Consider the following 26,291-nt stretch of genomic DNA (forward strand, 5'->3'; position numbering starts at 1 on the left):
CCGGGTTGGGTTTTACCAAATTCAAATTCAAATCTGTCGATTTACTTCCGGGTTTGAATAAAATGAGTTGGCGTCAGAAAAAAACTCATTGATTAGTCCATTTATGAGCAGAATTAGAAATACCCGGTAAAACGGACCTGCTGTGCAATATGTGCGCTTACCGGCTAGCTTCGGATAACCACTTGTCAGAGCTCGCAAACTTCAGATTGTGTCCATCAGCTTTTTTGTCAGTTCATCAGATAACCGACCATCAGACGTTCGTTTTAGACGTCTTGCAGGTTAGCCTAGCCTAAAGGCGCTTTTACGAAATTGAATCTGATTCGGTTTAGCTAAATCCGATTCGATGTCGGAAACTGAAAGGATTAGTAAATCGAATTGTTTTCGTAAATGAATCAAATCAATTTATCAATTTAAAGGTCGCGATTCAAAAGAAAATGGGCGTCAATGGTGACCGAATTATTGATAGATGATGGTCTGCAATAAATGTCTTTAGCCCGCGAAGAGGACGCCATGTTGGATTAAGCTGACTAAATCGCCACTAACTTGCTCGCAGAGCAAGTTAGTTGATTAATTAATTTACTAAACCGTTTCCACAAAGGCGTTGATTTACCAAATCAGATTCACTAAACTGTGTGCCGTAAACGTGAAATTTAAATCGATTTACAAAGATTCAGTTTCTTAAAAGCGCCTTAAGCCTTAATTCATCTTGAATCGGTAACTGTGCAAAATCGAATCGGGGCACTAATCGCGTTGATTAATCAATTTATCTAAAATCCAAGCCTGTCCTACATATGGGCCCATATGATTGATGCAAATTTTTTTTCGATACCAAAAATCCTTGGTAGGCTATGAGGATCCAAAGAAATTATATTTATATTGTATCTAGGATACTGGGGCCAGTTGCTCAACAGATGGATAAAGATAACCAGCGGATAGATACCATAATTAATATATGAACTTATAGCCTAACTATCCACTGGTTAGGCCTAACTCTAACCCACTGTTGAGCAACTGGTCCCTGGTCAGACAAATGTGGTACTGTTTTGAAAAAAAAATGCTTCTATTTTGTCCATTTTGAAAAGGTCCTATGCTCGGAAAATGTCAGCGACCCGAAGAAAGTTCACCTGCTGTCACTTCTACAGGAATATGGAACAACGCTTTTACCCAATAAAGATAGGTTAGTATGAATACATGCATGGCTTTTTACCAGCATTATTATCTTGGAAAGGGACATTTGCCAATATGGCACTAAATGCTTTATTGCATATGGCTCACTCTGGTTGGTTAATTAATGTTGACCGTATGCATTGAAGGTTCTGCACTTAATCAGGATTTGAAACCCACCTCTTATGTGCTAGTGCAACATTCTACCAGTAGCCCTTTGGGTTTAGCTGCCAGAACTCAAAACAGATTCTTAGCCCTAAACCTTGCCCTAACCTTCAAATCAATCCTTTTACCTGCAGCCGGTTGCTCGAAGGTTGGTTAGAGTTAACCAGTGGATAGTTGACAAAGCGACAATTAAAAGTACATTGTTACTACTGGTATGGTATTTATCTGCCGGTTATATTTAACCAACTTTTGAGCAACTGGCTCCCGGACCCTTATTCTAACCCTTATTGTGAAAATTTATTGAACTACAAATTTTTATATAGATAGGTAAAATAGCGTTTTCAAAAATAATGCCATATTGACAAAATATCCACTTCTAATATTTTTCTTGTACAGTGTGGAACAAACTGTGGCTTCTTTACAAGATATATTCACACAGAATCGAGACACCTCCAGTACAATGTTCAGAAGTCAACTGTTGATTACTATTACATGCATTCTGACAGCTGGGGAATTTTTGGTAAGAAGATGTGAACCTCAAGTATTGATTTATTGAAACATTCAAATGGTCAACTATGCAATAAAAAGTTTAGTTATTAATGTCACGTACCAGAACTAAAGTGTAAATATCTAATGAGTATACATTGTTATGTACTAAAAGTGTACATCAATTGTACTTAAATCTTGCACCGCAAGTGCAGGCCAAAGTTATAGTTTAGGAACAGACAAATTGAAATGGAAGTGTCTATGTACTACACGGCATAATGAATAATGATATACTACCAGTAATTCATATTCATTACCAGTATGTTAATCTGCATAAATCTAGGAGCAGCTTCCGTTGCTGTTCAAGTCTTTTGTCGATATCCTATTGGATGTAGTGTCGAGAGTCAATCAACCAGCCGCTGCTGCGCTCAGAGGCAATGCCTGTCAATGTTTACAAGAAATGGAAGTCTGTTATCCGGTGAGTTTGTATATCTGAATTAACATGCATTCAGATTCTGAATCATCTATGTTAGATACAGTTAGATCCATTTCTATTTTCATGCCGTGAGATTTAGCTTAGTAGGAGGGGGTAGGGTGAAATTGGTTGAAGCCATCAGTTTCTCATTAGAGCTAATTGTCTCCCTTCAGCACCATTCGATCAGATTATTAGATTCAAAATATTTCAGAATTCGTGAGCTTCATTAGCTACAATGTTTATAAGCATTTATGAAGTCATTTTGTAATTTCTTTTGGTTGTTGATTTATTTTCGGGAGCAACGAATTCATCCTGTTTAGATATAAATCTGACGAACTCTGAATTATTCTGATCTCTATAACATTCTAGGGCATCCTGTGCAGCAAAATCGATCACTTTTATCAAATGTGTCAGTTAGAAACGACATTCATGTGTCACAATTACATGAGTTTATTCGTCACTACTTTGAAGAACTGTATCGATACGATTGTTTCCAGTCATCAAAGGTAAGCGGAATTTCGTTTGTCAGTAGTTTTTTAGTAATATTTTTCAAATAACCATTTCTCACATTTTGCAGTGTGGACGATAATATCCTGGTAGATATTTTATGTAACAGGAAAGAACCTTTAAAGGTAATTGTAGGTTTATTCATCTGTTGTTGAACGATTAACTTGATGTTATTGAGACTACGCTGTGGTGATATTGTGGCAGAGTATCTCTCAATCACATCAGGTTTGAATCACTGAATTTGATGCTTAGCTAAATGTACAATCAATGCTTTACAATGAACTCATTTCAGCCTCTAATTTTGCCTACAGACTTGTCTCTTGTACAGCTTCAAAACAAAGACATGGTAACTTCATTGTTTTCGATCTCAAAAATGAATTGTATTCAAAATGTTTTAAATGTGGTAGATTTCTAAATAAATTTTACCCATGAATGAATAATTGACCTTTTCGTAGAACTTAGATGATAAAACGATGCCTATCAATGTGGAAACGAAGGAACTAAAAAAAGTAATATCTTATGTCATGGATAACACGTCAGTGTTAACTGCACCTAGCCACTATTCCACTTTAGTCCAGTTGACTCTTATCATCAAGAAAACGCCACAGTTTTCACCATCAGTGAGTATCGATGGATTGACGGCTTTAGTCGCATAATCATACGAAGAAAAAACATCTCATTAATCAATGCACTTATTTAAATTTTTTCGCTTCAGATTTTCAAGCCTCATCTTTTGAGATTCATGGGTACTATGGATGTAAATCTATTCTATATGGTATTTTTCTTCAAGGTAAACACAGTATTCTAATGTATTTGTGTGTATTGCTACCTCTGATTCAGAAAATTGATGAAAACTCTTGAGCAATGATAACCTGTTATTGAGATCACAAGAAATAACAGAAAAAGCTGATCACTGCTCATAAGGATTGACACAACTACCGTGATGAACCTTTAGGGTTAGCTCAATCATGTTGAGATATCTTAAGAAGATTCCAAACTCTGCCGACTAAAAATTGACCCCAAGTATAAGACATATCAATTGGTTAGAATTTGTGGTACCAATATTCTATCATGCAGGATTGTAAACTTTTTCAAATCTGTTACAGTTGCATTTCGGAAGGGATTTGATTAGCGAACAACAAAGTCAACTGTTAATCAACCGGCTTCTTCAAACTCTTCATCATCCGTCAATTTCTGCTTGGTTACGATTGTTGTTGTATGAGTGGTTCTTACACTTTCCGGATGATGAGGTAAGGAAAACATGGACTAAATCTTGGTACTGATCAAGCCATTTCGCCAAGTGGGCATGGTGTCCCTCGACTCCTTGTTACCAGTTTAGTAACTTTGAAACATTTTCTCTTCACCCTTTTGGTGCTGATTAATTAATCGCCGAAAGTGCTGGAGATAGTTCAAAAGAATTCCATCCCAGTACATTGAATAACAGACATACCGCAATAGTGCCCTGTATTGTTAGTTACTAATATTTCAACATGTTTGACAGATGCTGTCATCTTTAAAAAGAGATAAAAACCACTAACTGATAACAATATGGTGATGTGGTGTACTAGCAAAGTCCATCACCAATTTATCAATCTATACACCTCACTATGGTTTAGATGCACTGAAAAGGTTAAACTTCATCATGTGGGCCTTCTTGTCCAACAAGGGCTACTAACAAACCTCTAAAGTGTTGGCCTACTGTACTCTCTTGCACCTCTCTGCTTTATAAAGGCTCTCTTTATCAAAACTGCATACCTTTCAGGATGAAATCTCCTCTGAATCAGTTCTCCCAGTACAGCTAGACTACACTCAGTACGCGCCATTCTTTCCTACTGTATTTGATGGTGTCGATACGAAAATGAAAAAGCTTGATGTACTGAGTCTATGCTTCAGACCCGGACCTCAACCAGGTACAGTATGCAGTGTGTTCGCCATTGATTTGATCAATTTATGGAATTTCTTTCTACGAAGACTGGTAAAATTTGTTTATCTTTGATAGACTCGGCCTCTGCAATATTGATGAGCTGTTTAGTGTCTCTACATAAAGTTGTTCATTACGGCGTTGGTGGAAGTGCAGTATCAGCGTTGTTTAGAATTTTGTTTGTGTTTTATCAGCGACACAGGCATTCAACTTTGGCTGTTGAAATACAAAAGTATGTAAGACATTCTATGAATAAAAGTCAACAATATAGATTTGAATTCATGTACCAGTAGGTCAAATTCGGCAGTAAATGAGAGATGAATATTTACAATATCTAGATTTTCCATTCAAATTCCAGTTTGAAGTAATGGGTTTTGGGTCCAATACTTAAGCGACTAATCCATATTCTTTTCTATTTACCCATATTTGATCGAATGAATGGTTCATATATCAAAAACCAATACATTAAACACATTTGTAATGTATTATTTTGCTAGATATGTTCTTGGAATAGTGATGGAACAACCTAAGTTCTCACCATATGCTGTAGATTTCCTTAGTTCAGTACAGACCACAGATCCGAAAAGGTAACCTGGCAAAAAACATTTCAGAAATCATTGATTGCATGAAAAGTGCTATGACAATTCAATATTTTACTTGAATTTCATCATTTTCTCCTTTCAGTTCACTACCTTTGGACATATTGACAGCTCTTACAAAACAGATAGTTACAACTCCTGTGGAACAAATACTGCCAAATATTCAGTATTATCTCATGACTTTAGAAGTTGCCATACAACGTCCAGAAATCAATCCAAATGTAATTGTAGTTAAATGAAGAAATCCCACACTTCGAATTTAAAATTATACGATCAAATTTATTATAATGAAACCACAACGTTTAACCACAACGTTTCGGCTGTTGACTAACAGCCATCATCAGGTGGAATGTCCTGAAAAACAAGTAACTTGTTTTTCTGGTCATTCCACCTGATGATGGCTGTTAGACAACAGCCGAAACGTCGAGGTTTCATTATAATAAATTTGATCGTATAATTTTAAATTCGAAGTGTGGGATTTTTTCATTTATCTACAGTATACACGGATTATAGTGTTCATTCAACAACTAACTGTAATTGTAGTAAATGTGCAAATGGCTCTATCTTTACTGTGCATTTATGTAATATCCCTAGAGTAGATCCAGTGTAGGTTATGAGGCAGTTTTTTTTTACCATGAATAGCAAATGTTATTCTCATTTTAGGATACTATTCGATTCCTACAACAAGTTTTGGACTCTTCAGATATCTTGGAATGCGGCATTTGGTCCCTAGGAAACTCAATACTGGCTGTTTGTCACAGTATTCTTCAATCTCACGATACAAAACGTGTATTCATAGGTACAGTCCTGTCTTTGTCAGCGTTTCTAGATCAAAATTTGCTGGATGATGGTTCTTCGGGGAATGGAAAATGTTTATGAAGATTTAGAATAAAAAATTTCATATCGACATAATTTTAGTTCAGAATTGATATGTTACCTCATATTTTAAGTTGTTAATTCTTTTTCTTTTTAGAGCTTGGTGATTTGCTTTGTTGTATGTTCAAAGATTATGCCGATATTGACATTCGCGATCGGGCTAAGTTTTTGTACGCTATGATGGTCACTTTATCAAGTAAAAAGGTAACCAAGCCGAGTAGCTGGAACCGCTTCCACTGTTGTAAGTTAATGTTTAACTCAGAGTTAACTCATTGAAACTGAAAATGAACTAATTATTACTCGGAGTTAACTCTAACTCAGGTTCCAGGCTCCATTTCCACAGTTGTGAGTTAGTGTTAACTCTCGAGTTGAAATTAGTTCATTTTCAATCAGTTAACTCCGAGTTAAATCTTAATTAACTGGGTCCAGTTTCACAGTTGTGAATTAGAGTTAACTCTGTGTTAGAATTAGTTCATTTTCAATGTTTTAACTCAGAGTCAAATCTTAACCCACAACTGTGGAAATGGATCCAGAATTGTGGAACTGGGTCCTGTATATAAACATGTTTTGTTATTTTAAACGTACTCAATGTTAAGATTTTGTATTTTACAGCTGTCTACCATACTTTTAAAGAATCCATCCAGTCACAAAGCTATCAATCTGGCAAATCTAGTCACAGGTTAGAACTATTTTCATCGAGACATCGTTTCTGGATAACTTCAGTTCGAACAATGTTAGCTTGAAGAATGAGTGATGATTTCATCATAATGCGTCTGTCTCGATATGAAAGCCTAGTTTTGTTTACTAAGTATATTTTCGAAATTGTAGGCGAATCTAATTTTCCTGCTGCTCAACCGATTGTTCACCTTGAAGAAGCAGTAATTGAACTGAAAAAGTATGTTCGAAATTCTCTTCCTATGTTTTCTGTTAGATCCACATTGTTTACCGGTATATTGTTATTTTCTCTTGCTTCTATGAAAGACTTGACGATCCTATTTCACCAGCAAGAAATGAAAACATTCCAGATGTAGAGGATACTAGTAAGTAATAGCAGGAATACATGTTTCTTCGGTAATAGAAGCAGCAGTGTTTATGTCAGGGTTGGCGGAAAGGTATCGAGTATTGGTATAACCTTTTAGCAAAGTTCATTTATGAATTGATTTGTGATCAACTCAATTAGTTCTTTTAGGAACTTGGGTGCAATCTGGACATTTTAATGAAAATTATTTTTGGCACAGTCACATCCTATACATACGTAGTTACCTTCTTTCCAGTTTCACCAGTATTTCACATGTAAAATCATAGAATTCTATGCCTTGTTGAATTAATAAACAAATTGGATTTTCAAGCTTTCTTACCAACTAGGCCTATACAAAAATCGAATATCCTCTTTTCAGAACTACTTAACCTGTATTGGAGTGTTGTACATGACAAAAGCAAAACATCATCAATCTCAAAAACGTACCAAATTCAATTGAAAAGTACCTCCACTTTTCAAACTGTCTATGCAGTACTCATGAAATTCACGTCTAATCCAAAATACGCTAGTCTAAATGGTAAGTTGCACAAATTCTTTTTTTCAAATCGAAAAATGCATCTTTAATTATTGGTACATCATGCCACAATTTTAGTGCAATTGTGAAATGCATCAATCTTCGCTTTTACAGAGGTTTATTTACCAGTTCTAGAATCAGAGATAGGTAGGCTAATTGTAGGATGAGACAAAACACGTACAAATACCCTGTATATTACGGTACTATTAGTCAAGTTTTAAATACTTGTATTCTAGATGGAGTAACAGTAGATTTAGAATTCAAGCCGTTAGAACCTTCACCTGCAACGTTCGATGCTAGGTAAATTTTGGAAAGTTTGAACATTCAGAAATTGTCAGAGCGTATTCGTAAATTCATTCCCAGATATTCGAATATGTTTCAGCGTCACGTTTACAACTGATGGATTCGGTCATTATAGCTGTCACACTCAACCGCTTGTACTAGAATTCTCAGATTTATTTCAAGTTATCGGGCTGTCTGCTGGAGTCACGAATACGGCCCAACGCGCTTTGATATTTGATAATCTGTGGAAAACGTTTACCGAGAAACAAAATTTGGCGTAAGTATCTTGTGCTGTGATTGGAATTATAAACTGCAATTGCTAGTCATGTATGCGCATCAAACGATTAACTCTTTAAAATGGATTTTTCAGGGGCAGTAATTGCGCCGAGAGCCTGCGTTACATTCCTGTCTGTAAAAATATACTGTCAAAAGTCGTCAAAAACAGATTGCATCAATTCCTGATGGACAGTTCAGGTAGACTTTCAAATTCAAACATAGGATATAGCGATTAACTTCATAAAAAGCGTACTTAACTCTTATCAATATTTGTTTCAGACCCTGACATTTTAAAAGTTGGTATTTTCCTGTTACCTCGCTATCACTTATTGCTTCAATTTAAACTGTCTGAAGAGGATTGTGTGGTGTTCATCGCAACGGACTACTGGCAAATGCTACCTCAAGTGGATAAATTCCTTGAATATCTACCTGTGAAAAATAAAACAAACTGAATATGCGACTATGATTGCATTAGGTAAACTGCTGACAGTTTAATGAATGAGTTTAATGATGGTCCATGGGTTAGTATCTGAAACCAGGATCAAGTTCCTTTGTTCATTGTGAAAGTTAATTTTGATCTCTGATTTCCAAGTAGTTTAAGATAAATTTATTTGACTTCATTGAAGTAAGTAGTGAGTCAAGTGTGAAACTGGGTGAATTAATTTGATACCTTAAGAGTCAATTAAGATCATAGTACATATATACTGTCTTTTCGTCTATCAATGTTTTATAGTAGAAACATATTTTTCATGTTAAAACTTTATTTTGAAGCTTTATCCATAGGTATAGCATTCAAAATATGTTTACTAATAACATTGTTACTGTGGTATATAAACAGTGGCCTTAATTGGTGCTTTATTATAATGAGATTTGTATACATGTATAAATAAAAATCTGTGACAATTCAAAACAACTGAAATTGTTTTAATTGTTGAAGCACTTTCGCATGGTTAGACTTAATGTTCTTCGTAAGATCTCAAAGCAACTGGAAAACTTCTGTTGAACATAAGAGTACCATTAGGACACCACCAAGTACAGATATTCATCCTTGAATCTATGATGTACTAGTATTAGACTGTACCTTGCTTCGAGTACAAGTTGACAATCAGAATACACTAGTTGATAAGTATTTGCTAAAATACCTTTATAAAATTCAAATTTCAATGTTTTCGCAAATAATATAGCTATGTCATTATACATGTAGTTATATTACATTAGCCATTTAAATTTTCATAAATTAGTAAATAAGTAGGCCTCGAGATACATACTGGTACATACATGAAGAATTATGGGTGCCGCCAGGAAGCTGGGAGGTTGAAATCTGTAATAACTGGAGTTGCACAAATTAATCGACGGAGAAGGTTTGAGACATATTTTTCGAACATTTGGAACATTTGGCCACTAAGCCTACATTTCAGTCAGAATAAAGAATTTGATGACAAACTCAGTTTTGAAAAATGGGCGTTGGTAGGACTCCCTACCCCCAGGTGGTGCCGATAATCATTAGCAAACTCGTACATTGCGTTTCGCCCATTTCATGAATACCTTAAAGATAAATCATAACATGAAACATAAACACTTTTTTATCAAGAGTTGTATCTTTTTATTTCATTTTTCAAAAATAGATCATAAATTATTGACTATAATACATCCATTGATGACCTAATGTACTCGAAATAAACAAGCCTAGACTGCAACCATTAAAATAAAAGCATAGCACATAAAAAATATTTTCCATCAGGGTAGGTCCAGAGACAAATGCTGAAGGTTTTGACGGGCACTTTTTGTCCAGAGGAAACCTAAGAAACGCCGAGAGGTTTTAAACAAAATAAACGAGGGGTAAGCTCGCAAAATGAGTTGATACACCTTTGCAATATCACCTAGCTATTTCAGCATTTTAGACAGAAAGGGATTTCAAAGTTGACTGACTATTAGAGCTGTAAATTTGACCAATGACTCGGCAGGATACCGAATTACTTTACAAGGTCTAACCAAGGAAATGTTGCAAACCCCTGCTGGTTCTACCCCTACATGGTCAGATCTCTGTGAAATGATAAAAAATAGCATGTAGGAATATGATGAATATTTTTGTTCTAAAGATGATTCGGCATTCATAAAATCAATATTCGCTATTACATTGTAGCACATTTTGTGGTGTCCACACTTAGTGTCGCAGGGCCAAGTTGTGTGAAAATTTTTGACTAAGGTTTAGTAGTTGTTTATTTCGATAAGTACAACAATAACAGATTCGGGTGAATACCCCTTAACTCAAAACCCTTGGCCCAGTTTTATAGACTGGTATCAACTTAACTCGGGGGTTAACTCAATTCATTTTCAGTCGAGTTAACTTAAAAAACTAGGTAAACAGGGCCCTGGTGTTTTGACGATAATGCTCATACAATCATGAATGCATTTTACATTGATCTCTTTCCTTGTTCGATCATACTATACATTTTTAATACCATACACAATGTACAACCTCTTTATAAGAGCAAGAAATTTTGACAGAATACATGTATTTTCATTCCTTGTACATATGGTACACTGATTCTACAATCACCTAGCACCTTTCTAATGAACATAGCTATTATATGATAAGAAGAAACAGTCCTTTGATTAACAGAAAAACCTAATATGACTTTTATCAGGTTATGTACCGCCAAAACTGGCAGAACTAGCTCACCAGATGTGCTCTCAAGTCAAGTTGAAATACCGTAGACATTAGCCTCAATTTTTCCTACCTCATTACACATGACGTGAAACATAATATGGATTAGTCCATCAGAATGAAATAGTGTAAATCTAACTGGTGTTATACGTTAAATGTTTTACAATCAGAAAAAACACAACAGGAATCCTATAATTCATTAGACTCTGCACCCTTTTTTTATAATAATACTCCAGTTGCGCAGTCGTGACTTAAGCCCAAAAGTGGTCTTAAATTTTAAGACTGGTCTGGTCTTAAGTTGTTAGATGGGCTATAGACTTAAGTTGGTCATAGACTAGTCTTAAGTCATGACTATTCAACCGGCCCGGGCCGGTTCCATAATCATGGCTTAGACTTGGGATCAGTCTTAGACCTTGGTTGTATAGCCCATCAGATTAAAACTAGACTCAAATTTCAAGACAATTTTTTGGACTTACATCTCGACTATGGAACCAGACCCAGAAGTTTTTTCTAATACAACACATTTCTTAGCCTCACGTCAAACATGAATAACAAGGCTGCGGAGTAACACATCATCAATTTCTTTTCTTTTCAAATTTATATTCCCTTCTTCATGATGGAACTTATTACCGATTAGGATAGATTGAAAACCTTTTTACATTACAAGTTTAAAGGACGGAATTTGAAATATATGAAATGCATGAGATATAGAAATTATACACTACAACCTTTATAATGAAATGTACACATTCTAGCAGTCGACCAAAATCTCGAGCAAGAATTTCATAAACGTCTTTCCTCTAGAAATATCAACCGTGATATCGTCAATGACTCTTCCAGAAAGGTATACATTACTTGGGATTGGCAAAAACATACCGGCATTATACATCCAGCTTACCCTATACCAGAAAGAATATGAGATACGTAAACAGTGTTCTCCATATGCTGGAATTTTAAAGGGGCCGCATGTCATTAAGTGTATGACATCGTGGCTGCTGAAGTAGCAACAATGTTTTGGATCCCCCAAACTTTAATTGAAGCTTAATTTCGGTGTGATCTTCTATTTATGCTTAGCTCGATATATTTCATAGAAATTATCAGCATTGATAAGATATTGACAATGACATCCACTCTTGTAGGAGCAGAAGAAATTTTATAAGGGATGGCCGATTCTCAGAGGGGTGGATGTAAAATGAAAGGGGTGGCGGCCCCCCTAAAACCTGCTGTGGAGAGCACTGGTAAACACAAATAAGTTTTAGACACAATCACTGCAGTAATCTGCATATCAGCTGTCGTCATATCAGCAAACACAAGCTGCGCAACTGTAAAACTTTGTCATTATATGTATAAATATTTGACTTAATATTACATGTACCGGTAGTACCGGGTAGATGTTAGATAGTGAAGATATATGTATTACAATGATATGCTGAGTTTTAGCCTAACTTCAACCATTAGAGCATCTGTCACCAACTACAGTAGGCTCCTTTGAACAGGAATCCATTGGGACCACAGTGTATTTGACTTGAAATTAGAGGAATCAACTGTAAATTTTACCATATGCTAGGGCCTAATTGACAACAAGCCAATAATCAATGCCCTATCCAGAAATCCCGAAGTATTACTGGAAGCCTCATGATGGATGGTATACAGCATGGACATTAATTTATATGTCCACATTTATAGAGCAGTCGAAGTCGACAGGTAGCTTGGAATTATGTTTTTATTAGAGTCCATAGTTAAGAAGAGACCATTACTTCTCAATATCCGAATCAAAAAATACATACAGTACAGGGCACAGTTTTATAGACTGGTATCAACTTAAAACCAGGGGCTAACTCAATTGAAAATGAATTGAGTCGTCTATAAAACTCGCCCCAGCACTTGAAACGTCTTCTTAAAGCCTGGGATAGAACAAAAATCAAAATGTGCAATTTCATAATTCAATGGTATAAAGCAATTTTGGCATTGAAACCGAGCAAATTTCGAGCTATATTCATATTCCAGTACTTGTCACCAACTGCACATACCGGTATGTGAATTTGAAAATCTTTACCGGTATATCAATTAACAACATCAACACCATAAGGACAACTATTCTTTTAGATGTTAATCTAATACCACCGTAAAAACCTTGTAAGCCCACACGTCCTGTTCTCGGTGTCCTGATAAAAATAAATTTCATCTTTCATAAGTAGCCAAACACCAGACTGTTTTAAGGATATGCGTTTTAAAATCTATCTTCATCCCATCGTTAAGGAAATTTTCATAGATCATTCGCGAAATCTGTGTTTTAAGACCTCAACGATTTCCCGAGAAAGTATAGTTCGATATCTTCGAGAGACTTTCCTTTAGTTTCGGGTAGATATTTCAGAATAAACGCGACGCCGATGAAACAAGACGACCCGAAGAACCAGAACACGCCCGACTTGCCGAGAACTTGTTGCATGAATTCGAATTCTTTGGTGATAATGAAAGAGAACGTCCACATCGTCAGCGTCGTCATCGAACTGGCCTTCGATCGCGCTTTCACCGGGAACAATTCGGACATGACGAGCGCCGGTATAGGACCCCAGCCGAGAGAGAAACCGACGACGTACACCATCACGCACAACAACGGTATCCAAGCGTACGATTGGCTTTCCGAGTAGAAATAATAGCCGAACACCGTACAACTGAGACCCATCGTCAGACCGCCGAGGGTGAGCAGAGTTCGTCGACCGAGACGATCCATCAGGAATACCGAAAATACGGTCGCGACGACTTGCACGGCACCGATAATAACAGCGGCCAGGTTTCCACTTTCTTTGAAGCCGGCTTTCAGCATGATATTTACGGCGTAGAACATGATCGCGTTTATTCCGCCTAATTGTTGAAACAACGCGATCAGAAGGCTTATTTTCAATGGCATCTTCAACTCGGGTCGACGGAATTCCGACAACGAAACCGGCGGCTCTTTCAGGTTGATGCTCTCTTCGATGTCGCGTAGTTCGCCCTCGACGTCGACGTGCCGTCCGCGCAGCCACGACAACGCCGCCTTCGCCTCGTTGCGCGCGCCGTTCATCAATAACCAGCGCGGCGTCTCCGGCATCGACGACAACGACAAAATCAACAGCGCCGGAAACGCGACGGCGAGCAACGCCAACATCTTCCAACCGAGCGCCAATCCGCCGGCGTACGCGATTAAAATACCGATCGTGATGAACAGCTGGCCGCAACTGGCTAAAGTTCCGCGCATTTCGCTCGTCGATATCTCGGTGATGTAGACGGCGACGGCCGCGCTGATTATTCCGCTACCGACGCCGGTCAACGTGCGACCGATATAAAACAACGCCACGGAACCCGATATCGTTATCAGCCCCCAACCGACGATGAACGGTATCGTCGTCAACAAGATCGTCTTTTTGCGTCCGAATCTATCGAGCATCCCACCTGGAAAATAACAACAACTATTAAGTTACTGACCAAAGTCCGATATAAATCGGAACAGTTAGGGATATTTCTATAAAAGTATGGAGAACAGAGTTTGAGAAAATACAGCGGATAGAGCGAGACTCGAACCCGGGCCAGTAAATTACTAGCGCAGCGTCTCCCCACTAGACCACCGAGCTCACTGAAAACCACCCGAATGCTTTAACTACATATAGCCTCACCTTACCCTAACCCTATCCCTAGTTGTGAAACCGAACCCGCTGGACCCTCTTCTCACCCTCTTGACACTAATCCTATCGAAACCCTAACCGAATATAATGATTTTATTGTTATATAATATATGGATCCGGCAAAATATCTTTTATAAGTCCGTAACCGGATCCGGCTAGATAACCACTTCCTTCAATTTTTTTTAACTTTTTCGATCTCGTGATTGTGGGATTTATAGGCCTATTCTATTCGTCTCTTGCGATTCATTGCGTAGTTTTACCGCGTTATCATGGCTCCTGACGACAAATTTCTTTTTACTTTAAGTGCTCCCCTATCTAGATCACCATGAAATCTATGGTTCAAATTACCAGATTACCTAGATCCACCCTCGGCTCCACAGTACGTCAAAAACACCATTAAATTATCAACAAATCATATAATCGTTACGCCTCTTCTTTCGAAAATATCCAAATACAAGGTAATACTGACCAACTAGAAAACTGCCAATCATCCCTCCAATATTCAGCAGACTGGAAAACCAAGCTAGTTGATCGGCTGCCATTACTTGGTTCCATTCCATATCGGGAACGGCCGGGGATGAGTACCCGACCGCGTAACCGAAACATAACGACCCCAAACACGAGAACAGCGTTGCAAATATTTGATTCTTCGAAGAACCGCGATATTTCGAGTCTACAGCTCGTTCAACACCCATATCACTGACAGCGGCGGTGGCATCAACGACAACGGACATTACTTCAAGAAATTTCACTTGTACTTTTTTTTTACCAGTCGACTTGATGTGACACCATCCGGCGGGTGGTGCCCCCTTCCGATCAAATATTGTAAACCAGATAAAGAACATTTCAAAATGATAATTGACGAAAAATTTAGATTTACAATACAATAAAAGCAAATTAAGCGTTTTAAAGTAGTTTTGGTTGATTCTTTTTTCTCGGTAGGCTAAAAAGATTGTGAAAAAGTCATTGCCGTCTAGTGGCGCTACCTTTTGGTTAGATCTTCTTCCCTGTGCGTGTTTGAATGTATCAATGCGCTCAACGTCGGCAATCTTCGGAAGTTTCCGGAAAATTGGTTTATCAGCTAAATAACTTATCTACAACTTATTTAAAACCGATATCATATATAGAACAATATCTCAATAAACGATAATCATTATAGTTTTTAAGATATGATTCTTTATCCCACACACAAATACCTCAAAATTCCGGGCACTCATTTCCGCTTATAGCCTATAGGTGTTGTTGGGTTAAATTTGAGATCCGAAATTTTTTACAAAATACTGCCAGATTTCTGCCTCATCTTGCTCGAATATTCTGGTAGGGTACACAAAAATCTCATCACTTATATGTTTTAATCGAAAATATGCGAAATGTTCTAGAACGAACGAATCCAATTGATTAACGGGCTCAAAATCACATTTTATTTTTACCCACCAAAGGCAAAAAAAGGAAGTCCCCCAGCTATCGTTTGTTCGCTACTTCCATTCCAGTGTGTTGCCGTGCGTGGAGTGTGGTGCAACAACAGGATCCCCAGCACTTCGTTTCTCACATCTCTATCCAAAAGCCTTCTGGCCTTTGACCTTTGCAATTTCGTCACTCATATGTGACTTGTTTGATATATTTTTTTGAATTGGAGGTATGAGTTGTAAAAAAGATCCGAATGGTTAAGAAATTCATTCAGTTGTAACTTTGTATCTAAGAAGTATCAGTTTGCTGGTGTTTAATAAATACTCTTAGGCCTACAGGCTTTTAGTCTAATGTCTATTTCAACCTGACTTGAGAGCATACAGGGTGGCCTAGCTCAGTCAGTTGTGGTGGTACATACCTGATTAAAGTCTTATTAGGACCAGAATGCTTTGGCAGTCGACCTAAATCATCATTATTTAATCCATTTGAAACTGTATTGAAGGATATATCCAAAAAATCTGCATTGAGAGGTGTTCCTGAGAGAAAAGAGACTCCATGATTTGAAAGTTTAACAATATGTCTCCATGCCTACCAACTGAAATTTGATATGTAGGCATGGAAACATATTGTTAAACTTTCAAATCATGGAGTCACTTCTCTTCATTTAACCCCTATCAGTGAGACTTTTTTGATATCCTTCGATACAGTTTCAAATGGATTAAAAAATGATGATTTAGGTCGACTGCCTGTCCTTTCTGGTCCTATTAAGACCTTTATCAGGTATGTACTACTGAGCGAGCTAGGCCACCCGGAATGTAATCAGATGGAAGTTAACTATTGTTTGTGCATAAATTTTTAATCCTAAGTAGCTTTTGACGATCGTAGTAGCTCAAAACTTTTGCCTAATGTCTATTTATTAATTGATGAGACCTGTTTTTCTGGGATATTTTGTTTACTTTTTGGGGTACATTCCTCATTTATGTCTTAACAGAATGCCAAAAATCGCGGACAACAACTGAATATCCCATATATTTCCAGTTCTGTACCAATTAGATGGATTGGCAAAAAGACTCCTTAAGTCCAGTTGAATGAGAGAGAAAATCCTCCATTTTGTCAAATTTCTTGGATTTGAACATTGTTACCATGCCTACGCCACCCTGATTTAGTTGTTGAGACCCCACAAGAAAAATAACTTCATTTCGTAGGCATGGTGACAATGTAAAAATTCAAGAAATTTCACAAAATGGAGGATTTTTTCTCTCATTCAATTGGCCTTAAGGAGTCTTTTTGCCAATCCATCTAATTGGTACAGAACTGGAAATATATCGGATATTCAGTTGTTGTCCGCGATTTTTGGCATTCTGTAAAGACATAAATGAGGTATGTACCCCAAAAAGTAAGCAAAATATCCAAGAAAAACAGGTCTCATCCATTAATAAATAGACATTAGTCGCCTCAAAAAACAGTTGAAGTGGAGCACCATAACATATATGGCGGCTTTTCGTGGTGCATGGTGGGAGTGTAAATTACAGATTCGGACTTGAACTTGGACTGACATCGATGCCAATGCAGATATTATTCTTGTTTCAAATTCTTATGGTTAAAATTGACCAAAAGTGATGCGTTTTATCAAAAAAATAACATTTAGAGTAATTTTAGAGATATATATTGAATTTTCACATTTTATTAATTTAGTCCGTATTGGAAATCCCGATAGTGGCAATCAATTCAATTCAAATCAAATCAATAAATTCTCCGGTTCGCGATTTAAATCATCAAAAATTTTATAATAAAACACATTTTCAAAGTCAACAAGGTAACTGATTAATATATTTTAGTACAAAGGTATGATTTGACACTAAAATCAGTTGTTGCATTGCAATTAACAGGAGTTGACCTCTATATGATACTTTAGCGTCAGACGTTGTAGTAGGGAACCGTAACAACGACTAGTATTCAGACTACTGATAAAAGTGACTCCATGATTTGAAAGTCTAACATATTACTTAGGCCTGGTAATTCAATTGACAGTAGATTGAATATACAGGAAAGTGGAATTACCCTGGAATATATAACTGGTCTACATGACCGGTATCCCGGTTAAGACATTGCGAAAAAGCTTCCTTATGGGCCCTCATTTCACGTACAAAGTGCTTCTTTCTGATTCAGAAAGTCATTCCTTTTGGCTCTAGAATTGCCGCTCAGTCCTTCGTAATACTTTTTGTCCTGGCCTTGCCACTGGAAACCCTGCTAAAAGGAGGATGGTTTAAATTCCATATATCGGCGGACAGAACTTGTTTTAGTTTATTAGCTGTGCTCATTTCGTCTTTGTATTTGCAAGATATATTTTCCGTTCCTATATGGCCGGGCCTATCACAAATCATCAAGGGGAGTCGTCATCATCATCAAGAAATTCCCTTAGGCCGTTGCTTGCCATTTCAATGGTTGCAATATGTTTCTTTATCTTGCAGACGATATAGTTGGATGTTGTGATGATGAAGGGACCAGTTGAGCTTATTGAGGATTCTTCTCAGTCGAATATGAACAGCGATAACTCGGCGAATGAATTTTCCGAGTATATGTGGATGGGTGAAGAACTCGAAGAATTCGACCGGCAGGTTAGTTTAGTATATTGCTTATAATCATTCAGGGTCCCTACAACTCTTCGATTACTTGAAATCTTCTAAACCAAAAATGTTTTCAAGGTCCTTGCATATATCCTTGAATTTGAGCAAAATGAAGTCCTTGAAAACTCCTTGAATTTGGAGAAATTTGCAATTAGAAAATGTTTAGGTATTAAGCCAAGTTAGCAGTCAAAATCCTTATATACAAGTTCCACTGAATTAATGGTTTACCGAGATAAACTACCAATTTAGGTGGAGTCTACAGTATTTAGGATATGAAAGTGATGCATACACTCCTGGAAATTTGAATTTTTCTCCTTGAACAGAAAAGTTGTTGAACTCTGGAATGACTGATCAGTAGAGACCCTGTTATTGTAATAGGCAAAAGGGGTTATATATATTTCAACTTCACTTGAGAGGACGTTGGATGGCCTAGCTCAGTCAGTTTTGGTCGTACATACCCGATATAGGTCATTATTCGTCTCGCAGATTTGTCTCCCGGTGGATTCCATTTATGCCGATTTGACGGAGAGCCAACTTAATAGACACCCTCGCTTGAAATCAGACCGAGACATGATACGACGTAAAGGCAGTTTTACCTGGTGGCTTCTCTTTTTTACAGGTCGAAGAACAGTTCTGGCAGGAACAGTTTTGGGAGACTTATTTGGACGAGTTGATGGAAGGAGAGAACGGCGATGACAAGGTCGAACTTCTGCAGATGATGGACATGCTTTCATTCCAAGATCATCCGCAGCCGAGCGCCACCGCCGGGCCTGAGACGAGTAACGCTAGTGCGACGAGTGGCTTGAGTAACAATCATCAGCATTCTACTGCATCTGCTTCATTTTCGAGCAATTCAACCTCGTCAAATGTAAGTATATACTACAGGGTCCATACGACTCCTTAATTCCTTAAAAACTATTTCGAAATGGAAAATGCTTTCAAAGGTTCTTGAAACTGGTTTGATTTGAACAAAATGCCCTTCAAAACTCCTTCAATTTTGAGAAATAGGCAATAAGTAATTTTTGTCTAGTTCAAAGTTGTACAGTTGACTGCGTTTTGACATGAAATAAATTATGTATATACAATAAACTACATTGGCACTACCGACTGCCCATGATTATGGGTGATATTTTTCAACTGAAATTCGTCGCTCCAACTGTGCTGGAATTTGCTTTTCTCGGGAGAACATTTACCAGTCCTGCAAGATCCAATAAAAACCAACCATTTCGAAGTGTGGTTATTTTACAGCTGGATGACCGCTTACTTACCTGGAAAAGTCGGGGAATTTTATTTTCTTACTTTAAAAAGTCAGGTAATGATAGCCAGGGATTTCCTCTAAAAAAAAGTCAGGGAAATTTGTTCATATCGCTAGATTGCTCGATAATCAAGCAGTTTTGTCCATGTCTTATGCAGTTAGTTGATTGGATTCTCAGCAGATCGACTCGGGGAAAACGTGTATATCAGGGAAAAGTAAATAAAATAAAAGTGGCCACCCGAACTGTTTCTACTGTCAAAACGTATCAATTTTTTGTGTTCCCGATATTTTTCAGGCTCGCGGCAGTACGTTAAATCCAAACGCTCCCGAATTCATTCCGCGGAACGTTTCGCCGGTCAACGCCGCCGACAGATGAGTATTTTCGTCGGGAGTTTTTTTCGTCGCGTGAAAATCGTCGTCGCGTTGCTGTTTTTCTTTTTTCGAAACGGACGACAATCGATCGGCGTTCCATGAGAAAAGACATGATTTATTAGCGTACGTCTGTTCGTACGTTAGGATTATTCGTCGGCAGACGCGTCGTCGACATCGCGTATATTCATTCATACATATACATATATATATATAAAGAAATGTTTACTTTCCGTAGAAACGTGCTGTAATTTTTTCGCGACTGAACGCATGGAGAAAACGGGGACGGATCGAGCCTCTCTATTTGACCATATCGCATGTGTGTTGGTGTTTAGAAAAGCATAAGATGATTGCGGAAGGTGATCGTTGTCGTGCCGCGCTTTGCGCTGCCTTCGGAGGCTCGGGGCGAATTTAGACTTAGGCCTAAAGCTATTCTACGCTTTCTCCGATTAGATGAACGCCGAGTTCATCGCCGGGAAATCGATTTAAAAATGGTGGCGATAGTTTCAATCCGTGTCGCGTGACGCGGTCGATCCGTTCTAGGTCCGCCCCTCGAAAATGTTTTGTTTCGAGGTGATGAGGCGATTTGTGGTTTTCGTATATTCGGGTGATGGCGGAAAGAAAATTCGAAGGAAAAAAAGGATGTTTATGATTTGTAAAGAGATGCCCCCTTTGTCGATTCAGTACTCGCCGGTAAAGTTACGATTTTATTGTTTGTTCTGCAGTGTTCTCCATATGCTGGAATTTTATGGGGCCGCATTTATTGTTAAGTGTATGACATCTTAGCCGCTGAAGTAGCACGCTTTTGATCCCCTCCAAAAATACAGGAAATTTGAGTTCAATTTTGATGTAATCATCCATTTTTCACATTAGCCCTGCAAAATATTTCTGCGCATTGATACAATGTTGACTTCGACTCTGGTAGGGGCTGAAGATATTTTATAAGGGGGGTGGCTGATTTTCAGAGGGATGGATGTAAAAATGAAATGGTGGCCGCCCCTCTAAAAAAACCTGATGTGGAGAACACTGGTTCTATTATCAAAAGTATTTCGTCTTTAAAAAGTAGGTAGTGTATTATATGTAGTATATAGTTTTCTGAAAGAAATATTTATGATTTATAGTGCAGGAATAGTTGTGCCAGTAAATAAAATGCTCACTATGAAATAAGTACTATTTGACGGTACGTTTGAAAATTCTAGCATCTTATAGAATTTTCGGTTTAGTCTCGCAACTGGTGAGATCAGAGCATATTTCTAATCGTTGTCATTGTAGTTTTTTTTTTTTTTTTAGTCAGGGACTTAAGATAAAAAGGCACTCTTGTCGGTCGTTTAGTCCTTAAATATCACGGAGTGATGATGAAACATTGCTTCTCGTCGAAATTATCCACCCTATCTAGTAAAACGTTGGTAGGCTAATCAAGCTGAGTCTACACTTAAAAAATATTGAAATATGCAGCCATTTTATTAACTCTATAAGCCTAGCCGTTTTAACATCAAAATGATGCAATCTTTCGATTTGCCTGAAATGCCTTTTAACCACAAAACATGTGTCTAAAATGTCAGAAAATGTAGAAAATGAAATATTTTGTCCTGCCAATTTATTCACATTTTTATGTGGTACTTGAACATTGCTAAAATTTTCATCTGTATACAAATTTCATATTCTGCGCATCAATGATGTGGAATACGCTCGAATTCGGTTTCTTAAAAGTGTAGATGCTGCTTGTTAGTTCCGTGATTCAACTAGAGAAGCAGGTGTTCTCGTTTCTGTGCTCTTGAATTTTTTCTCCGTCTAGAAACTAGTTGTAAATTTTGTACGGTTGGGTTTATCGATATGCAGCGTTCCGAAAAATTGTCAAAAATCATTATATGAAATCAAGATATATATAAGATCGATACGAAGCACATCGCATATTTATACTCCCGGGCCCGGTTTTGCAGACCGGTAGTACCTTTAACCCGGGGGCTAGCTAAATTGAAAATGAATTAAGTTAGCCCCCCCGGTTAAAGGTTATACCAGTCTGTAAAACCGGGCCCTGCCTTACAAAAGGTACAAAAACGAAAAAAAAAATGTACATAAGAATACGCCCTCCCTCAAAACAAAACTATTTAAAAAAAAATCTCTTGCATGTGCGCCAGTTTATCGTATATCATCTTATCGTGAGATCTGTTTCCGACTTCTACCTATACCTTTGCTTTTAAAATGAAAGCCGCAAGTTTTCATTTGTAGACATATATGATATAGGTTTATTTTCATAAGAAGGAAGTGCAATTGTACATACAATATTGTCATGATGCGTCGATCGATGGTATCTATTGCAATGTATTATTATGAAGGGAGCTTTTGCCGGCGTCTTGTATTTGAAAGATGCATTTTAAATCGTGGTGTAAACGGGTGCAGGTCCAGCCGGGTTTCTCGCGAGGTTGCGTTTTTTGTACAGACGCGGCCCTTCGGCGACCCCGACCGTTTGAAGATCTCGTAAACCTGTTATTCTCTATGGATCTGTTACTGCTAAATTCATATATATATATATATATATATATATATATATACAAAATTCAGGGAAATTAGAAATTGTATCACTGAAAAGTGTTCAGATTTTCAACCCGATATTCGGCTGCCTTTAAAAAAAAAACTGACGCATGTTCGTATCTGTTTAGATCCAATCATATTTGAACAATTTAGAAAGAACTCAATTTTAACCCTCTCAGAACCGACTAATTAATACCCGAAAGTGTTGGTGACGATTTGAAAAGTTTTTAGAAATTCCACCACAATGTATTGAATAGCAGGCATACCTGTTTAGTGCGTCTACACCGCAGCGCGGTGTATTGTTAGTGACTAATATTTCCCTATGTTTGACAGGTGCTGCCACCTTTCAATAGAGATAAAAACCTTGATAATTAGATTAATACATCGCGATGCGGTGTTCTAGCAAAGTCCATCGCTGATTTATACTTGCACTGCGGTGTAGATGCACTGAAAGGATTGAGAAAAAAAATTGTTGAAGGAAATATAGAGATGAGATCTATTATACCAATATGTTGTTGATTTCAGGTTGTTGATGACAGGCCTATGCAAATTTCAGTAATGCAAAACCTGTGTGTCATTCTTTCGATTTCAAAGTGCAAATTTTCGTGCTTTGAATTTTCTTCATACACGGTAATAAACCTCATTCTCACAAATATTCAGGAAAAAAAGAGAAAAAAACATTTTTTTATGTTTTTGAATCAATGAATTCAATTTCAAATAATCGAGATTCAACAGGTTCGGTCTGATTTTAAGCGCTAAGAATGAGTAATTGCCCTGTAATAACTGGAAAACATTAACAAAACACTGGACATAATATACATCGACACTGTTAAGATATATGTGGGCAATTGTTGAAAATCACTGCCTTTTTGTCATGCTGTCTCATATATGGTTGGAATGTAAACTCATAAAGAATGTCAGTTACGCTTTTTGAAGACCGTCAACAGGGAATTTAGCTGTGATGCGCGCTGTCACAAATTTTTGGTAAAGTCTCTTACAAATATTTATGAGAAGAAAGATTTGGCATGCACAGTTGGTTATAGAGAAAGTGAACTTTTCTTCAACTCCCGGAGTTTACGTTGGTAGTGTGAAATTAGGTAGCTCGTGCCACCAGATAGCGTGCCTAGAAGTAGGACATCCTCGATCAAAACCTAAGTCCGATTTCGATATATATTTGTCTTCGGCCTCATCAGAAAAAGCAAGATTCTTTGGTTCAGATATAGAGGTGATGCAGCCATGTGCATTTTCCACGGGACTTCCTCATATCGGCGGTCAAATGCAATATGTGATTTACCACACGACAAAACCTCGACGTTTGCAAATCCCCTGATTATCTTTAGTCGTAACGTATGGCAAAGGTCCGGCACTGGATGGAAAACAAACTGATATCATGTGCATTTACCTCTATATGATATAGTTTTATATACCGTTCTTCTTATTGCGAGAAAATCTTTCTAACATAAGCCGCGATCACACGGAGACGATTTGGCCCGGCCAAATTGGCACGGATCATGCTCGAGCCAAGTTTGGCCCATGCCTAATTTGAGAGCGCGCTCACGCGCAAACCACTCACTCGGTACAAAACAAGGCTCAAACAAAGCGAAGTGGGTCATTTCCGGTACCAGTTGCAATTCAAATGCAATCATTTGTCTCGTGCTAAAATTTGGCCTGGTACGACGTTGACCTGGGCCAAAAATCCTCATGTGACTGCGGCTATAGATGGAATCCCAAGAAATACAGCGATGATGTCCTACTGTTTACCAGGGCACCTGGTGGCGCGACCTCACTGTCATGCCATATCACGCGTGCTCACTGGAGTACTTGTGAGAATATCTCGGGCTTGAAATTGTTTTTCGGTCTCGTATTTGTTTCAACACGTAAATCAAGGCAAGCTATGAAATCGATACCGTAGTCGTCAATTCAGCGGCGTTGATTTCCTGTGATCTTTTAGTCGTCGATCTGAAATATGAAAATTAATTGCATTTTCTTGTATAGTCGTATTAAGCCAGACCAAAGGTGGGTGATGTAAAAATGTTAATAATAATAATAATAATAATAATAATAATGATAATAGCAAGCACTGGGTTTGGTATTTATGGACTTGGGGTAATTAATCAGGAACGATTTGATTATTGGAGTTTCTGGTATGTATGTCGAGTAATCGTGCTTGATCCGATTTTAAAACTATCCGCAGTATACTACTTGCACTTGACTGCGCCAGTGTTCTCCATATGCTGGAATTTTAAAGGGGCCGCATCGTTACGTCGTGGCTGCTAAAGTAGCGAGGCTTTCGATTCCCCAAAAATTACGGAAAATTTAAGCAAAATTTCGGTGTGATCTTCTATTTTTCGCATTAGCTCGGGGCTGCCAACCTCTTGAAAAGTGCTATCAGTAACGAATTGAATTTTTTTCAGTAACATTTCGTTGAAATATGAAAGAAAATGTTCAAATTAATCGGTAATCAACAGTAAGACACTCAGTAATAGCTTTCATATTTCTATATGCATCAAACAAATCAAATCAGTATTTCTCGTTATGAAATAGTAAAAAATACTGAAAATCAGGAACAGTTGGCAGCTCTGTTAGCTCAATACGTTTTGATACGTTCATCAGCATTGATGGAATGATTACATCCACTCTGGTAGGGGGCAGCAGATATTTTATAAGGAGTGGCTGATTTTCAGAGGGATGGAGGTAAAATGATAGGGGTGGCCGCCCCGCTAAAACCTGTTGTGGAGAACACCGATGTACTGAGCCTCGATGGCCATGGTACTGTAAATGAGTTATACAAGTTGACTGTCAAGTAGTCATCAAACTGGACTTCGAAGGCAAAATTGACTTCAAGTTCGACGCTTTAACATGGTGGTGACAGATCGAGTAAGCAGGAGTTTTTTAATTCTATCGGGATTAAGCGGGTATTACTGCATACGATTTATGAATTGGCTCATAGAACTATTGTTCACCATTACGTGTACACAATCTGTATGTATATAGATATAAGTATTATAATTTATGTCAATAAATCGGAAGCAATGATTCCAGAGAAAAATGTGCCATTGATTAATTATTATTTAACAAATATCACTGTGATGATGATGATTTGGTCATTTATATTCGAGTTTCGAAAATGATATTTGATCATGAGTAAAATTTTGGTCTGGCTGTGCGTAGCACGTGGATCGTCACGTCGGGTTTTCTTTTTTTTTTGTAGAACGAAAAGAAACCTCGAATGACGAAAAATGTGCTCAAATCTTGGTGATCAGTTTGTGAGATGTTGACTCAACAAGTTTCGATGAATTGTATTTCCATGTGATAATTGTGTACGTTTATGTTTCCCTGAGGTGGTTCATTGTAGGTGTGAGGACTACAAGTAATTCGAATCCTTTCAAACTGAATTGTCACTTAACTTGAAACCTTAAATCTTAGAACCGTTGATATTGTATATTATTAGAACTCCATTGTCGAAA

General features: G+C 37.6%; 3 protein-coding genes across 3 annotated transcripts; 2 read left to right on the forward strand and 1 right to left on the reverse strand.

Annotated features, from left to right (window-relative positions):
- Positions 1–51: 51 nt before the first annotated feature.
- LOC141899257 (AP-5 complex subunit beta-1-like) lies at positions 52–9,191 on the forward strand. The gene is made up of 25 exons (XM_074785445.1): positions 52–278; positions 1,083–1,177; positions 1,726–1,849; positions 2,159–2,293; positions 2,660–2,796; positions 2,868–2,922; positions 3,090–3,143; positions 3,253–3,417; positions 3,513–3,587; positions 3,904–4,047; positions 4,560–4,707; positions 4,797–4,950; positions 5,216–5,305; positions 5,403–5,538; positions 5,981–6,116; positions 6,291–6,397; positions 6,806–6,872; positions 7,022–7,088; positions 7,175–7,233; positions 7,591–7,749; positions 7,861–7,893; positions 7,983–8,046; positions 8,129–8,305; positions 8,399–8,502; positions 8,584–9,191. The coding sequence occupies exons 1-25, from the start codon at positions 150–152 to the stop codon at positions 8,754–8,756; spliced, it is 2,787 nt and encodes a 928-aa protein (XP_074641546.1). The 5' UTR covers positions 52–149; the 3' UTR covers positions 8,757–9,191.
- Positions 9,192–9,897: 706 nt separating this feature from the next.
- Positions 9,898–15,391, reverse strand: LOC141900800 (solute carrier family 2, facilitated glucose transporter member 8-like). Its single transcript, XM_074787838.1, has 2 exons — positions 15,104–15,391; positions 9,898–14,404 (listed from the first exon to the last, which is right to left on the reverse strand). The coding sequence occupies exons 1-2, from the start codon at positions 15,366–15,368 to the stop codon at positions 13,266–13,268; spliced, it is 1,404 nt and encodes a 467-aa protein (XP_074643939.1). The 5' UTR covers positions 15,369–15,391; the 3' UTR covers positions 9,898–13,265.
- A 488-nt stretch (positions 15,392–15,879) lies between these two features.
- Positions 15,880–22,798, forward strand: LOC141899662 (uncharacterized). The gene is made up of 4 exons (XM_074786092.1): positions 15,880–15,951; positions 18,513–18,659; positions 19,288–19,536; positions 20,219–22,798. The coding sequence occupies exons 2-4, from the start codon at positions 18,534–18,536 to the stop codon at positions 20,297–20,299; spliced, it is 456 nt and encodes a 151-aa protein (XP_074642193.1). The 5' UTR covers positions 15,880–15,951; positions 18,513–18,533; the 3' UTR covers positions 20,300–22,798.
- The last annotated feature ends 3,493 nt before the right edge of the window (positions 22,799–26,291 follow it).

Source organism: Tubulanus polymorphus, chromosome 2 (assembly GCF_964204645.1).
Source record: "Tubulanus polymorphus chromosome 2, tnTubPoly1.2, whole genome shotgun sequence".
Lineage (NCBI taxonomy): Eukaryota > Metazoa > Nemertea > Palaeonemertea > Tubulaniformes > Tubulanidae > Tubulanus > Tubulanus polymorphus.